At 41.1% G+C, this 16232-nt stretch overlaps 1 protein-coding gene across 1 annotated transcript in view; it reads right to left on the bottom strand.

The window, feature by feature from the left end:
• chd7 (chromodomain helicase DNA binding protein 7) overlaps window positions 1-16232 on the bottom strand; it is an 86804-nt gene that overhangs the window by 34618 nt on the left and 35954 nt on the right. Inside the window, exons 4-7 of the mRNA XM_007565107.2 lie at window positions 15215-15687; window positions 3717-3861; window positions 1776-1907; window positions 1517-1582 (exon numbers count right to left, since the gene is read on the bottom strand). Coding sequence (XP_007565169.1) covers window positions 1517-1582; window positions 1776-1907; window positions 3717-3861; window positions 15215-15687 — 816 coding nt within the window. The remainder of the gene's footprint in view (window positions 1-1516; window positions 1583-1775; window positions 1908-3716; window positions 3862-15214; window positions 15688-16232) is intronic.

Here is a 16232-nt window from a genome sequence, read left to right as displayed (position 1 = left end):
GTGTGTGTGTGTGTGTGTGTGTGTGTGTGTGTGTGTGTGTGTGTGTGTGTGGGTGTGGGTGGGTGGAGAGTCCCCCCACTGGGAGTTGGCTGGCAAAGCACAATTGGCTGGTGAGTGAGTGTGTGTGTTGGCTGAGCAACGACTTTTCCTTAGTTAAGGCGCATAAAACAAAGCGGGGCCGACGCACACGCAGTCAATCAGAAACACACATATTGAATTACAAGAACTCTTGTATCTGCTTACAAAGTGAATACGGACCGACTTAGCAGTCTGTGTGTGAGGGCATATGTCTGACTGTCCGCGTGTGTGTGCGCGCCTGTGTAATCTCCTTAGGCCAGCTGTGGAGCGACTACTCACATGACGTAAACCATGACTCAGGCCAGTCTGAGTCATGTCCGCGCACGCATCTGCGTGATGTGTCACAGTCTGTGAGATGAGCTATACGGTATAAAATATTTGCTCCCTTTACACACATTTTAGTGACACGCAGGTCTTAATTCATATAATTTAATAAGATGTCAGCGAACCCTTTGCAGTTCGGTTCTGCTGCAGTCAACTCCCTTGTGTTTCATAGACCCTGCTTTGTGCAAGGATACGCCATCATATCGGAACAGGAAGCTGCAAACTAACAACTGTTCCCCCAGAGTCGGGAACATGAAACTGCTCTAAATACCGCTCTCCTGGCTGCAGCCAAACCCAGACTCGTGCATGGCATTGCGAGACAGCGAGGCATGATTTGGCCCTCCGGGGAACGCTCCTCCAAAGGCTCTAGAGTTCAGTGGCGGCGAGCTTTAGTTCACACCCGCGGTTCCGACTCTGCATTACAATTGGTGATGTAAGGCTTGGATGCAGCTACTTGGCCATGGAAATACTTTTATCTGTTGGCACTTTGCATCAAAACTAAGGTTTGTAGTAAAATTGCGGGCATATCTCTTAACGACCTGATTGACCTCTATAGTTCCAGGTCTTTGAAGAAGGCCAGGATCATTTTTGGCAGATCCTTGCCAACCTTTGTGGGCAGCGTGCTCCACTTTGGAGACACACAATGCCAGATTAGAAGACCAAGAGACTGAAAAGAATCTTTTGTTCCAGCTGCTATTAGCCAAGTCCACATCGTATGGTCTTGTGTTTTTGTAACTTTTTGTATGCGTTTTTAATGTCTTCACTGCTGCCTGCACAACAAATTGCCCCTTGGGGATAGAAAAGTTTACATGACTCATTCCATGAAGCTCTCTAATCACTGATCTTGAGCTAATCTGAAGGCCACAGACTTTGGAGGTCTGAATGCTGGTGTGTTGCTGTTAACATACTTTCTTATATTAACACCAGTTCACTTTGTAATTTTTAAAAGCAAGAAGCGACCAAACTCAGAGCAACACATTCTGTCACTTGTTTCTGTAGAAGCAGATTGCATGCCTAGCTGCTTGGTATTAAGCTAAAGTGGTTGAAACACCTGACTTAATTGTTTTAAAGGGGCGGGGGGGAGTGAATACTTTTTGAAATGTATTGTACGTACTTGCTTCTTGGTGCTGCGCATACCCATGATCTTCTCCACAACAGGCCCTTCAGCCTCAGTCAGATCCTAAAGCAAGAGAACAATTACAGTTTTGTTGTAAATTGGTAAAATAAAAGTCTACAAATATTTGCTTTGTGAATGGAAGTAGTTGTATGGAAAGCTAACTTCATGTGAAGGTAAAAAGAAAACTTTAATCTTTGGTGAGTAAAAAGTAATAGTGGAGGCAAGATGAACCGATTACTAGGATCCCAGGCCTCACCTGTTGTTGTGACGAGGACGAGGGAGATTTTGGTGTTGGCGAATCGTCTCCGCTGTCATCGTCCTCCGAGATCCTGAACTCCAGGTCCTCCGTGTACCTCTTCCTCTTCACCTGCCGACTCGAACGGCGCTTCTGGACGGAAGAAACGCGTCAGCATTGTGTTACAAAAACATTCACTCCCCTTGACCTTAGATACATTTCGTCACATCACATCCGCAAGCTTTAAATGGTTTTCATTAGGATATTATGTGGCTGACAAAGTTAAAGTGACGCATGATTAAAATTTAAAGGAAAAATACTGTTTAAGGTTTTCCACTAATAAAAATTGTGTATCTAACTGATGCCTCTAAAAAGACCAAGAAACCCAGCAGATATGCCAAGAGGAAAAGCAAGGCAGTTTAATTAAGGGCTGCGTTATAAAACAATCCATCAGGTTTTGAACACCTGCCTGGCCTCTGCTCATTTGCTCATCCAAATATGGGTAAAGTCTGGCACAACTACAAACCTACCAAGAGATCATGACACCGTCTGCCTGAACTGAGAGAATCAAAAAAGCTGAGAGAAAAAGCGCCAAGAAATTCTGTTTGCACCAGCAAACAGATGCTTTGGTCAGATAGCAAGACTGAACCTTTTGGTCAATAAAGCAGTGAAACTGAATGCAAGCCACCGCCACACTTTTCAGATTTTTAATCGAAAAACATTTTCATGACCTTGCAGTTAACTGTTAACTACGGTATGTCGGTTTCTTAAAATATTAACACGATGCATGCAAGTTTTCAAGGTAGAAATTCAAATATTTTTTTAAACACATGGCTCAGCATTTAGCTTAATTAACTCACTTTCCCCCCCAAAAAAACAGCCTTCATTTTCATAATGCCTATCCACTTAAGTCAGCAAAATGCTGATTATTTTAATGCCTAAAATCTTGCCATAAAAAGAAAAAAGGAAAACGACGATGTGAGGCTTTAGGGAACATATTAGCAACACAGCTGCTAAAGTACCTTTTTCCTGTTGAAAACCAGGACTCTTCACGGGTAACAATAAGATTTACTCATAAATCTTAGTGTGAGGAGGGGATGCAACAGCTTGCTTTTGTTCCTCTAATTAGCACTTCACATTTTAAGCAGGCATTTATAAAGGAGTGCATCATGGCGCACGCTACTGGGGTCTGATAACGAAGAGGTTAAATAGTAAATCTGAAGCAAAATGTTTCCAAAATACATCACTGGCTAAAAAGTTGCTGACGGAGGACGGCGACAACCCGATGGGCGCGGTTGGCCCGCGGGTCTGTCAACAAGGCTGGTTTACAACACAAACGTTCCCTGGCTCAGCGCCTTCTCTACAAGCTGTGACCGTGAGTGATCAGAAGTGGTTTGATGGCCTTCTGCTTTTTTAGCTGGGCTTCCTGAAATAGCCGTGGTGTGGTTATTAGAGTTGTGAATTTGTATTTTTTTTCCACCTCCACTTCCTAAATTGTCAAATCTCGCTAAAATTTTCAGGATATTTTTCAGGATTTGTAAACTTTTCCTACAGTAAAATTTAAGCAATTTTCAAGCATTTTCTAGGTAAGTTTTAAAACATTTCCAGCACTACACTTTGGAGATGAAAACAAAACAAATGCAAATAGCAAATAGAAATATTTTTGCTAATTCTAACTGACCTAAAACAAGAAAAGTTTAGTCTGATTTAACTTCTGACAGTGAGAGAAAAAAAAAAGTATGTTAAAAATATCTGGTTTCAACTGAAAATAACATTTTCCAAAATTAGGCTTTGAACCAAGCGTTAGATTTCGCTTTAATTCAAAACTGTGCGGTTTGAATATCAAGCACTTTCAAGGACTTTATACAGAAATAAAGCACTTTCCAAATGCTGAAAACGCCCAATTGAAATTCAAGCGTTTAAGGATTTCAAGCACCTGCACGCACCCCGTCTATTGCCTACCTGCACACCATCATCATCCTCCTCTTCAGGAGGAGAGGGCAGTGGAGACTTCACCTCCACGTCGTCACCGACTGACGACTCTCTCTTCCTCTTGGCGTCCTTCTTAGCAGCGCTGGCCCCGCCCTCTGATTCCACCTTTTTACTGCTGTGGGAATAAACGATTAAAAACATGTAAGCAGCAGGATTTGAAAAAGGGTAAAAATACATCAAAACTCATTCTTTGTAAGACTATCTCAGTAAAAGACAACCAAACCTTCATGTACGTGCGTGTGTGCGTATTTTTGTGTGTATCTGTCTGTCCCAGGGCAATCGCCATGTTTGATTTACCCATTTAGAAATCATTAGTGTGCCTCAGGCTCTGGCACACAGGGGGTTAATATGATGAAAGACTGCATGGAGGCATGGGAGCAAGATGGAGAGATACAGGCACGGAGAGGAAGCGAGAGGGGGGTCCGGAGAGACAGACAGGCAGACAGAGAGAGAGGCCCCTGAGAGAGGAGGTGGGCGGAGCCAAGCTCTCCCCAGGCCTCCACTAATCTCTGGCATGGAGAGGAAGAGGAGCTGGCTCCATCTGCGAGTGTGTGTGCAGTAACACCACAGAGGTGAGAGGACACTCAGCATCCCTCCGCTGTCTCTCGTACAGCATGTCTCCGTGTTCTTATGCGCCGCTCGCAGGAAGCCAACTTGCTCACAGTCCCGTCCTTTATTGCTTTAATCCCGAGTCTGATCGGCCACATTTAAGGGCAAATTTGCAATTCATCACTTGTGTGTATTCCTGCCGTTTTCAGAACAATGCCAGGCTTATTAAGTAGACGTGCATTTCTGCAGTGCTGATTTTCTATTACACGGTACAGTACGGTCCAACTCCACATGACTTCTGCCTCATTTTTCACCACAGATAGGATCATCTTGACATGTGGAGGATAAGCTTTTTATCACTGCAGCACGTGTGAAGCTGTGGTGACAAAAACAACTTCACTGCCCAAGTTTCCGTACAACTCTATTAGCCGATACATATCTTCTAACGCTTCGTTTAGACAGAGCGGTACGAAACGGGTCGATGCAGTTTCCTACATTATTTTAACTGTATTTTAACTGTTAGGGTGAGGTACTGGTGTCAAACAGTTCATCGGCTGGTGGACAGATAAACGTCACTGCTTACGATAAGCACAAGAAACACTGCTGTGTTACGTTTGTTGTTAAGCTAGCATAATACATTATGCATAACGCCACTTTGAGTTTAATCTCGCTTGTCCAGTGCCTCAAAATCCACTGTATCTGGCGGTGGAAACGATTTCTGGAGTACGCTGGACCATAAAGTAGCATACCGAACCGTACCACTCGGTGGAAACGAGGCGTTAGTGACCGAAAATGCTTTGGCAAGTCAGTAGATCAGATGCAACGTCCACATGTGCGAAGAAAATTTGGGTGGAGGAGCTTTTGCTGTTCCAGTTTTGCATATTAAGTTTCCGTTTTCATTGTATGTTTCAAAAGCCAGAGAGTAAAAGTAAGGCAGTGTGCTTTGACTGTTACCTAATATTTAGCTGTTGTTCAATTTGTTTTTCTTAACACTGTTTAGGTTCCTGTGTGTTAATTGTCTGCTATACGTTAGCTCTGTGTGTATGAGTTTACTTTAAAGTTTTATGGTATTCAATGTCCTAATCAGATATATACGTATATAATAATATGGGCAGTTGATAAAGCCACTAATCTCATTTGAACATATTTATTTTCCAGACGAAAATATGGCAAGTCTGTGCCCTGAGAGAAGCAGAACCTATGAAACATCTCCACCACCAGATCTATAGAAGCTTTTGCTTCAGCCAGAACTTTAGAAAAGAGGCTTAATTTTTAAAGCAATCAACAAAATACTTCAAGGTAAAAACAAACAAACAAACAATACAATAATAAGTGCCAAATATGTTCCCTGTAACAGTTCCCTACAATGCAGTGTGGCATTTTTCAAATGAACATTTTACAACATGAGTGCTCACTATTCATGTGAGAGTAAAAATCAGAAGACAAATTGGAGAACATGAAACTATTTTTATTATTTCAGACAACTTGGTGCTGCTAAAAAAATTCTTGAATAATAAACTAAAACGTTCCACATCATTATCTGCAATATTTGTTGCACTAACTAGATTTAAAGGCAAAACATATTTATAGAGCATTTCTGAAGATTCAAAATTATAAAAAAAAAAATTAAAAAAATTAACATGGCTGAATGATTTAATAAAGTTGCTCACACTTGGGATTAAAATATGTTTCTCCAAAAACATGGAACTGGATCCCAGATAGAACCAGCAGAGTTTGGATACAACGGGCCGATTTCCATTACAATACAAATGCTACATTATATCTTTAGGCCAGACGGAAACAATTGTCCAACTAACCTCCTCCCAAACTGACGTTAAAACTGTGTGTGTGTGTGCGCGTTTTTTTCTGGGCTGAGTCTGCCCTCTGCAGAACTGTACGCCAGGATCGCTCTCCTCCACCGCCTTCCCTCCTTCCTCCTGCTCTCTCCCCTCTCTCTATCTCTCACCCCCTCTCTGTCCCTGGGGCCCTTCTCCTTTCATCCTCACGCCAAGAGCAATCACCATCTCCGTGGTAACGGCTGGTCATGTGACCTGCACCTGTTCCTCTGGCTGGTCGCCACACGCTGGAGCCATCTGGCCACACACACACACACACACACACACTCACACACACAGACTTCTCCACTTGGCTGCCTTCTCCCCTCTCTTCCTCCTAGCGTCTTCATGGCCTCACTTCCTAACTGCAACATCACCTCTCGGCTCGGAGCATCTCTTCAGCCCTCTTCACACCAATCTTTCACCTCTAAGAGCCTTTCGCAATCAATGAATCAAATCGGGACAATAAAGTGGACTTTGGCAACTTTCTTTTTCTCAAATGTGCCACCTTAAGCATGTTTTGGTTACGACAGAAAATTATTTTACATTTTAAGAAAATTATAAACATGTAAATCGCTAAAGCAAGGTCTTACAGTCACTACAGTTTGAGATTTAGAATTAATTTAAGAGCCAAACATGCATTGTGTCTTAGTTCTGATAAATTATATGTCTCGATTAAACTTTACTAGCATGTTATAGTCCTAATTTCTGCTTTTAGACTTTCTACTGGCGGTGAAGATGACACAGAAAGCCTTTCAGGTCAGACTCACCCAGCCCTGTAAGCATTTTTCAACAAGCTCAAATAAATCAGCTGACTTGCTTTTTCAACCCACTTACTGCACAAAATTGCAGATATGGTTTAAATTTTAAGCTAAGTGCCTCCACAGTTTTTGGGGATGAAACTTATTAAATTTTATGTTATGCAGGCATTTATGTCAGTGAAATTTTACCTACTACTGGAAACGTAGAAGCCCAATAGAAGTAGGAAACTTCGAGTCACTGTTCATAACATTGTACAAACAAGTTACAATGTTTACTGTACCTTTCTGAAAGCACATTAAATTAACTTCAAAAAGTGAGAATTTTAAATAAGTTATAACTTAGCACAGAAATATTTAATGTAAACCACATGGCAGTGCTGTATCTCGTTAGCTGCGTTTCCATTAACCATCTAATTGCACTCAATGAAAATGAACCAATTAAAAAAAAAAAAAAAAAAAAAACTCAAGTTTTTACAAAAAAAAAATATTACGCTAGGATGTTTTGCATTTCACAAAACTGTAATGGAAACACGGTTTTAGCATCACGAGTCACGTGATCAACAACCTGATGTTACTTCTGGCAGAAAAGACGAAGACAGGAAGTTGTGATGGCCTGTTTTTAATGACTTGAACAAATTTATTTATGCATTTTATTTGACATTATTGATAAAGTTTTATGTACGTTTGTAATGGAAATACAGCTAGCGTGGCTTTCTAATGGTAAGGCCCTGAAGAAGACAGTGAGGGGAGCTTAGGTCACTGGAGCAGTCCTCCCATATTGTTGGAGGCTCCTCACGTTATTTCTATAAAGTTTATAAACTGTTGCAAACAGTACAGTAACCTTATATGCAGAACCAGCAGACTGCTACACGTTTCTGCCTCAAGCTGTTCCTGAATCAGCCTTTTAGATTGTGCTTTTTATATTTCTGGGCTTATTTTACGTAACTTTGTCTTTATATCATAGCGAGTACAATAATCTTTTTCTTTTTAGCTAATCAAATAAATGATGCCAAAAAGACAATGGATCAATAACGAATCAATCTGACAACAAAAAAAAAACCTCAACTTTTTTTTTTTTAAAAGGTTTTGTTGGCTCTAGTGGCCTTTACTTTATGTGAAAGTAGTTCGACAGGAAAGAGGGTAATGAGAGAGGGGGAAGACATGCAGCAAATGTCACCAGGTCAGGAATCGAACCTGCGATCACCGCCACGAGGACCAAGGCCTCAATGCGTGGGCTGTGCTTTGCCCCTGCGCCACCACAGCACCCCCCAAAACAAAACAAAACAAACAACAACAAAAAAAACTCAACTTTTGATAGAAATTTAATAATGGTTGAGTCACAAGGAACAAATTAGCAATGGAAAAAACAATTTTTTCCAATTCTGAAGCAAATGACAGTTTTTCCTTTTTCTACCTTCTCAAATGTGCCTCATTCACCCTGATGTAGGTGTGTAGCAAGGCCATTCACACATCCTAGTCTGCTATGGAGCACTATGGGAACCATCAACAAGGAAGCTGAGATGATGCTTTCGGATCTGAACTGTGGAAAAAAAGGAACAGGAGCTTCCGAGTAAAATACGGAGAGCGAAGGAGACAGGAAGAGGACAACAGCAAAGAGGGTCGGGGTGTAAGGGACACCTGCTGCTGTGATGAGTCATAGCACCAAGCCTCTATGGCCCCTCCTCTTTAAAAGAGACATAAAGAGGGCCAGAAGGCAACGTGCATGCAGACATCTCTGCATGTTCAGAAAGTGCTGTGTGTGCATTCACGTCTGCAGACATGCACAAAGCAAGGTGCCTGCATGCAGGTCGGACTTCTTTGTGTATTGCAAACAAATCACCCCTGCACAGACAAACATACGTGCAGAGGGAAGGGTGTGGCAGCTGAGAGTGGAGTTATTTATAGATGTGCTTCCTCAGAGAGAGGTAGACGGAGGCGGCGTGATGGAGGGAGCAGGGGGGGAAATGAGGATGGAGAGGAAAGGCAAGGTCAGAGGAGAGCAGTTAGCTGACTGGACAAGTAAACCACCTGATTCTCGCCGCATCGCTCACACCCACTCCTGGACAGCTCAGAGCATCAGTAAAGTGCACAACTGAACGGCCTCTGTTGTGTGTTTTAAATCAAATTTGACAGCGTTTGTTTTTTTTTTTCTTTTTGCCATAATGAGTTCATGAACCAGGTACTTCCTTACTTTAAAAAAATAGTAGTAGGCATGGGCCAGTTACCGGTGACAAGGTGTACACTGGTTTTAGAACGTCACAGTTTTGCTGCTAAACTTTTTCATCAAGACGATTTTATGATTGAAGGTGTTTTTATTGAGATGCCAAGGAAAAGTGTTGGACAGAACCTGCACTACAGGGCAAAAGTTTAGAAGCAAGATCAAATTAGCATAAACGAAAAAGTAGAAAGAGCATATTTTCATCTCTACATAGAAATGTAGAGATGTCCAATGTTCATTAATTGTTCATAACTTTAACAATTAATTTTTTGTTAAATTTCATTGTCGATCACAATGAAATTTTACTACAAATAGGAAAAAGTAATTTCTTTCTTGCAGTTCGCTTTCTTTACAGTAACATTATTTGGCTGCAACAGCAGCGTCGCATGTATACTATTTGAAAACTGATTTGTTTTCTTTCTTCTTAATTTTGCACTGAAAAAGTCGAGACTCTAGCAAACCTTAACCATAAAATTAAACTTTTAACATCTGTTCAGCAGTGGGTGGGATGGTAAAATCTCCGTCTACCTGAAGGGAAGCCGAGGAAAACTGTGCAGGTTACCTAAAACAAAGTGATCATATGGTGAATGCATGCAAAAAAAACCCCACAAAACTCCAGCTCAATTTTAAGGAAAGAATTGTGAATCAAAACTTGAGTTTGCTTTCAAATGATTATCAAGTCCAGAGTAGCTGCACACTGCTGGTCAGTAGCTGCTGGTCCTCCCCTTTCAGCTACGTACAAACAAAATCTGCTGCTTGGGAGGGAGAAAATTAAAGAGTACAACTCATCACTCTTAAGGTAACATTGCTATATTGCAGGTGACATAGGTACACCTGCAATGTGTACATATGTACACATTGCAGGTGTACATAGGTACACCTGCAATGTGTACCTATGTACACATTGCAGGTGTACAATATTGTATATTGTAAAATACAATATTTTATATTGTATTTTACAATATAAAATACAAGTTTTATATTGTAAATAAAAGATGATTAGATGATTAGGTAACTTCATAAATTTTTTATTTATATTTTTTAAAAATGCTGTAAAACCATGTGTATGTTTTTACTCAAAGTTTTAGTATGAGAATGTCACACCAGCCCATGCCTGCTTTACAGCTTGCAGTAAAAGAAAAAAAACAAAAAAAACAAAACAAAAACAAACAAGCACCGGTAGATTATAGTTAGCTGTCGTTCATTGGTTAAAAAGCAGAAGCACATGTTATTAGGTGGAGTTAATAAATGTGCATGTTTTTAGAGATATTCAGCAAAAATCAATCCCAACAGGAAAAGTCAGTGACAAATACACCATAAATAAATTAACGAAATGCAACAGAACATAATCATAAAAAAAGAAAAATGAGAACACTCACATACACACCATTATCCCGATTTCAAAGTCTGCAAAGGGGCCTATATAAAATGAACTGCCTGGTGTGCAAACTGTTGTTGCCCCAACTTATTCTGCAAACGCTTTGCTGACAAAGTGCGACTTCTGAGAATGCCACAAACATGTCAATAAATGGTAGTGAAACCCAAAAAGCAGCCTGTGCTCAGATGGTTTTACAGCGCAACCCAACATCCCGTTTACACTCATAAAGAAAAGCCTTCCGTCTGCTCTACGGCGGTTTATTTGTTCATACAGAAATGCAAATACAGCAAACAGAGAAAAAAAAAAAAAAAAACATACTGCAGTGTGGTGTGACAAAAAGAAAGAAAGAGAGAGAGACAGACAGAGAGAGAGCAAGAGAGAGAGAGAGAGAGAGAGAGAAAACTTGAAGTTTGCAGCATATATTGCCTGCCCAAAAATCTAATGGAACATGAATGCTGGCAGCACCCAAAAACTTTTTTTTTTTTTTTTTTAAATAGAAAAAGGTTTTGTGTTATGGCTTTAAGATGCAGTAAATGAGGCTTTTAAGGACATTATCAGATTTGGGAAGGAAGTCCTGCTGCTAAGAACAGCTAAGAAAATATCTCTACTTAATGGCAATTAACATGTAAAACTTTTAAATGATGTTTTGTCATTAAAAAGATACTTGTTAAAAGACTGGAAGGCTTGTTTATGGAGAATGAGCTATGACTAATGAACTCAAGTTCATAAAAGCCATGCCAAATTTCTTCCCAAAAACAAACAAAAAAAATTTATGCCGTATTGATTAAGTGTTATGCAAGTCCTTGACTTCAATTACAAAAAGCAGAGGACGGAGAGGAAGAGATGACAAACCCCATCAGGAAGGGGTGGATTTGGGAAAGGAAGGAATAAAACAGGAGATAAATGGGTGATTGCAGAGGTCCACCATTTTAGAATAGGAGTGAATGGCCGGCAGCCATTATTATGCTAAATTAACCTGGGAGCTCCAGGCCACCACTCAAGATGGAGGAAAGCCTGACAACAGATAAGAGCCAGTTTAGTTTACCAACACACACAGGGCTGAGAATGGACTCCCCACCCCCACATTTCCTCTGCCCTCCCTCACACATACACATACACACACACACACAGCTGGGGCTGTGGAGTGGTCAGCAGCATGGTCCTCATTATCATTAGACGCCATTTTCTGCCACAAAGATTACCAATGACTCCCCTTCCCTTCCCCCCCCTCAAGACATGCATGTGCACACAAAAGTCCAGCCCACTCATCTGCCCCACCTCCACGCCCCGGCTCTCTTCTAGTGGCCGGCGTGTGCATGCATTCACACACCCACCAAACCTCCCCCAGCGCTGACCCCCTGCCTGCTGCTGCTGCGGCCCTCCTCCTTCGCCAGGGATAAAAAAAGAGGCCGAGAGGAAAGAGAGATGAGAGAGACTGAAGGACGTGGGGCGAGAGCGGGATGGGGGGGGCGCGTCCTGACACATTCCTCAGTCCGATCAAGTTTCCACCTTCACAATGATGTGCTGAGCCTCGCAAAACACCCCGAAGCCCTCTGCAGTTCTGCGCTAGTCCTTAGATTATGGACTTTGTGAAACAAAGTGCAAAAAAAAAAAATCAGAGATCCGGAAATCAGAGTTTTGAGGCCGATTTCCAACGTTTGGGATTTGTAGAGCTTTGAAATCCTGGTGATGATATTGGACAAATATACTTTTACTCTTGGAAGAATAATACTAAACCTTTTAGTGTTCCTACAGCTAGAAAGTATTTATAGATACGAAAAGCTATTCTAAATTGACAAAAAAAAAAGAAAGAAAAAAAAGAAGGAATTTTAAACTGTCTTTGGCATCATATGCCAGAAATTAGCATGATTAGTCCAGTCTGCATAGCAAATACAGCAGTTTTCTTATACATTTCCTTCAGCAATAGGCCCCAAAACTTAAAAGTTGAACGAAACGATTTAGTCAAAAAGCTCCAGAACCTGGCTTAAGTTCAGAAGTTTTTAAAGAAATCAATTAAAACTTGGTACCATAAAGCCAAACCACTTTTTTAATCTTTTGAAGAGGCAGTATTGGGTATTTTCCAGGTACATATGGCAATTTTATAGCACAATTAAGTAACTATGCTACCTTTCATTATGAAAAATGCCATAAAATTCAAAGATAAAAGAAATTTGACTTTGTAATTTGTAGATTAGAAATTGGGCCTCTGTCTCTTTAAGAAGCTCCTGCTCTTTCTGACACTCCTTCACCACGTCATCACAACAATCCTCATTATGCCGTTTACGTTCTAAGGAGCATTGAACTGAGAAGTAGTTTGTATAATGAGATTAGAAGCACATTTCCACCAGGTGATTACCAATTACTGCTGCTAGTCTGAAGTAGAGAGTTCAGCCTTCCTATTATCTCCCAAATGTCATGCTCTCTCAAAGTCTGAAGAAACGTATTGTGGAAAATAGTTTTCTTTTAAACCCCATGTTTGTTCTTCAGGCCTCCTGACTTCATTTTCAACCCTTCACTGGTAATGAAAACAATAAACTAAGTGTACTTCCTTAAGTAACACCTTCCACACCAAAGAGTGTTGTTCAGCATGCCGCCTCATAGTGCTTAAACATGAGAAATTTACCAGTATGGTAATGGCTGGAGTTTTCCATTTCTGACCAGTTGGACAGAACCAATCAAAATAAAAGTCGTCCGATTCTGGAAAACAGACGATGTTTCTTTATGTTTATGGCAGAGAAAACATCCATATCCAGACTGAGTAACCGATATGTATAGGAAACAACAGTGCTTAATGTTTGCTGCCTTAGAAAGTAAAAAGAGCGATGTGATAACAGCCGTTAGAAAAAGTGAGAAAAGGCAGAGATAAGACCAGAGAGCACAGAGTAAATACTCAAACAGAGGTAATATCGACAAAAACTGATAAGAATTACATGTTCAGTCAAGAAAATCTGCATCCTGCTTTAACCATCATTCTCTTCACACTTCCTTTTATCAGTCAACATTTAGAAGAATTAAATATGCTATATTTAACGTGAGATGAACCACACCATCAGTGAATTTATCTGACTAGGAGGTGTGAATTCAGAGCCCAAAGTATCCAACTGATCTGTGCCATAAAACTCTATTGTTCAAATAGAGGGAGCCATTAAGTAACATGTTCCTTCGTTATAATGAACACACACTGTGGTTTATTTTGACTCAATCCCACATACACTCTCCTGCTGGCAGAAATGCTCCACAGAATCCAAAATGCGTGTTAATCCACCACCAGAAACTCCTACTCGAGTCTCCGAAATAATTGCACAGCTCATAAACCGCAGAGATTTACTCTGAAAGGATAATGAACATTTAAAAGGTTTACGGTGAGTGTCACCGAGTCTGTCTGTCTGCGACACGTCCAGGGAGGATGACAGGCACGACCCGGAGCAGAGCTTCACCTTCCACCTGAAGTTCCTGCCGCGCGGCTCGGTGTCTGACACAGCGATGTATGAATATGACTGATACTCGGATCCGTCACGGAGCCCTCGCTCCATGCTTCGCCGGTCTCTGTGATCAGAGAGTCACACCCACATAAACACTGTGTGCTACAGTTCACAGCTCAGAGGTTGTGACCCTTTCAGTTCCCCCTGGTCGGTCACATGAGTGATGGATACGACGTGTGCATGAGAGTGGACGAGCTTGTGTTTATGTGTGTGAAGTCACTTAGGGCTTCCAATGTAAACGCATGAAGATTTTCTGTGATGGATCAAATCAATCTCGCCTCTTAGACTATCTGGGATTATGACGTGTGGGATTGAGAGAAGGTGAAATGAATACAGAGTGTATTTTCTCAGTCACTTTTCCTGAAAGCGGCTTGAGTTTATGCGGAACAAAAAAATGTAACAACCTGGTAATAAACCCAAATAAACCCATTTTAGGAATTTGAGAATTGCACAGTATAATAAAGCAACAACTGTAGAGGAAGTTGCGCAGAGACCGTTTCAGTTAAAGGTATATCACCTGGACTCTTAGCATTTATGTGAAAATAGTTTTGTCACATACACAAAATTTCTTCATCAGTTTTAAATGATGTTGCAAACCGTTTTCGATCAAGAAACATTTCCCATCCAAAGTTCTCTCTGATGCCACCACACAAGCCAGAAAGCAACCCAATTAGCTTTATTTCAGTTTTTCCAATTGTGTTTAAACACGTGGGAAGCTGTCGATGAGAACAACCAAAGCAGTCTGAACGGGTCAGTCTAAAAGCAAAGGGAAAATAAACAGTTTGGTGCCAGTTCAAGTTCTGGACATGATACCCGTCATCACCGTTTGCTTCAGCGACCCATAAATCATGGTTTCAGAGTCATTTGGAACAAACTGGCTCAAACACATGAGGTTGAACTCTGTGCAACTCCAATGAAAGTGGAATGCTTGAGAATCTAGGTCGGAATATGTAAATGTTTCTCGTCGCCACAGTGTGTGTGTGTGTGTGTGTGTGTGCGTGCGTGCGTGTCCGTGTGTGTGTGTCCGTGTGTGTGTGTGTGCTAAAGCCATCTGATCAGCTCAATTCTGGTGATGTAATTAACCCAAATAACCACAACGGAGAGTTAGCTGCGTTTTCTTCAGTACACTTCTGAAAAATTACATTTTGCAAAATTCTACTGTGTTTCAATTGTTGGCAAACGTTTTTGGTTGGGAAAAAGTAAACCACTGGATAATTATCTTTGAGTAGTTTCAGGTGTTTTTACCTGGTTTTCTTGGGAGTCTTGGCCTTGGGTGTGGTGCTCTTGGCTTTCTTCTCCTTGGGCTCCTTGGGCTCTTTGGGAGTCTTGGGTGTTTTGGGGGTCTTCGGGGTCTTGGGCTCTTTGGGCTCCTTGCCCTCCGTCTTCTCCTTTGGTTTCTTTTTCCGCTTCTTCTTCTCCTCCAGTGGCGGCAAACTCCCTTCAACAGCTCCTGTGCCAATAAGCTGTTCACTTGCATTGCTTCCTGCTGCAGGAAACTCAGACTTCACGTCTTCATCTCCTCCTTCCCTCGCTTCTTTCTTGCCTCCATCTTCTTTTTCTTCCACTGCTTTAGCTTTCTTTTTCTTCTTCTTTTTTGGCTTGGTCTCCTGATCAGTAGGCTTCTCTGTGCTGATAGGCTGGCTGGGGGCTCCGGCACCAACCGTCGGCCTGTCGGTAACCATCATTGAGGCATCACCTGACAGGTCTGAGGGGGAATGCTGTGGGAAGAAGGGGGGAGGGGGGGAAATCACATTTAATAGTTTAGAAACTTTAAATAGCAAAAAAATAAATAATTCACTCGACCATAAAGACAATTTCAGAAAAGACGTGCAAATTATAACTGTTTTAAATGAAAAATTATGAAATGCTCCAAGAAAGTAAGACAGAACTGTAAATGCTGGTTTAGCAAAGTTTCATTCACTGATAACTACGAAAAAATATTTATTCTTGCAGGCTAAAAATACAGGCGTAGGAGTTAAAAATGGGTCGTTTCGTGTATTTTATATTCTTAGCCAGCATGACATAAATTTTCAATATTAAATCAGCAAAGCAGTCACTTTGAATTTTGACAAAAGTTAAACAATTATGACTGAATTCACCGCGATTGTCTGACAAATACTCTACCAAGCATCTCTGCTGATTGGTTGCCAATATCAAAACAGAGAATTTAAATTATTCATTTTCCTTTTCCAGAGAAACTATTGCACCAAACTGTGACAATCTGATCCCAGCCTCCTGCTTTTGTTCTGCTTCAACACCGGTT

The sequence above is a fragment of the Poecilia formosa genome, unplaced genomic scaffold (genome assembly GCF_000485575.1).
Source record: "Poecilia formosa unplaced genomic scaffold, Poecilia_formosa-5.1.2 Scaffold172, whole genome shotgun sequence".
Taxonomy (NCBI): Eukaryota; Metazoa; Chordata; class Actinopteri; order Cyprinodontiformes; family Poeciliidae; genus Poecilia; species Poecilia formosa.
The sequence above is the reverse complement of the archived record's forward strand: the minus strand, read 5'-3'. Positions and strand labels throughout refer to the sequence as shown.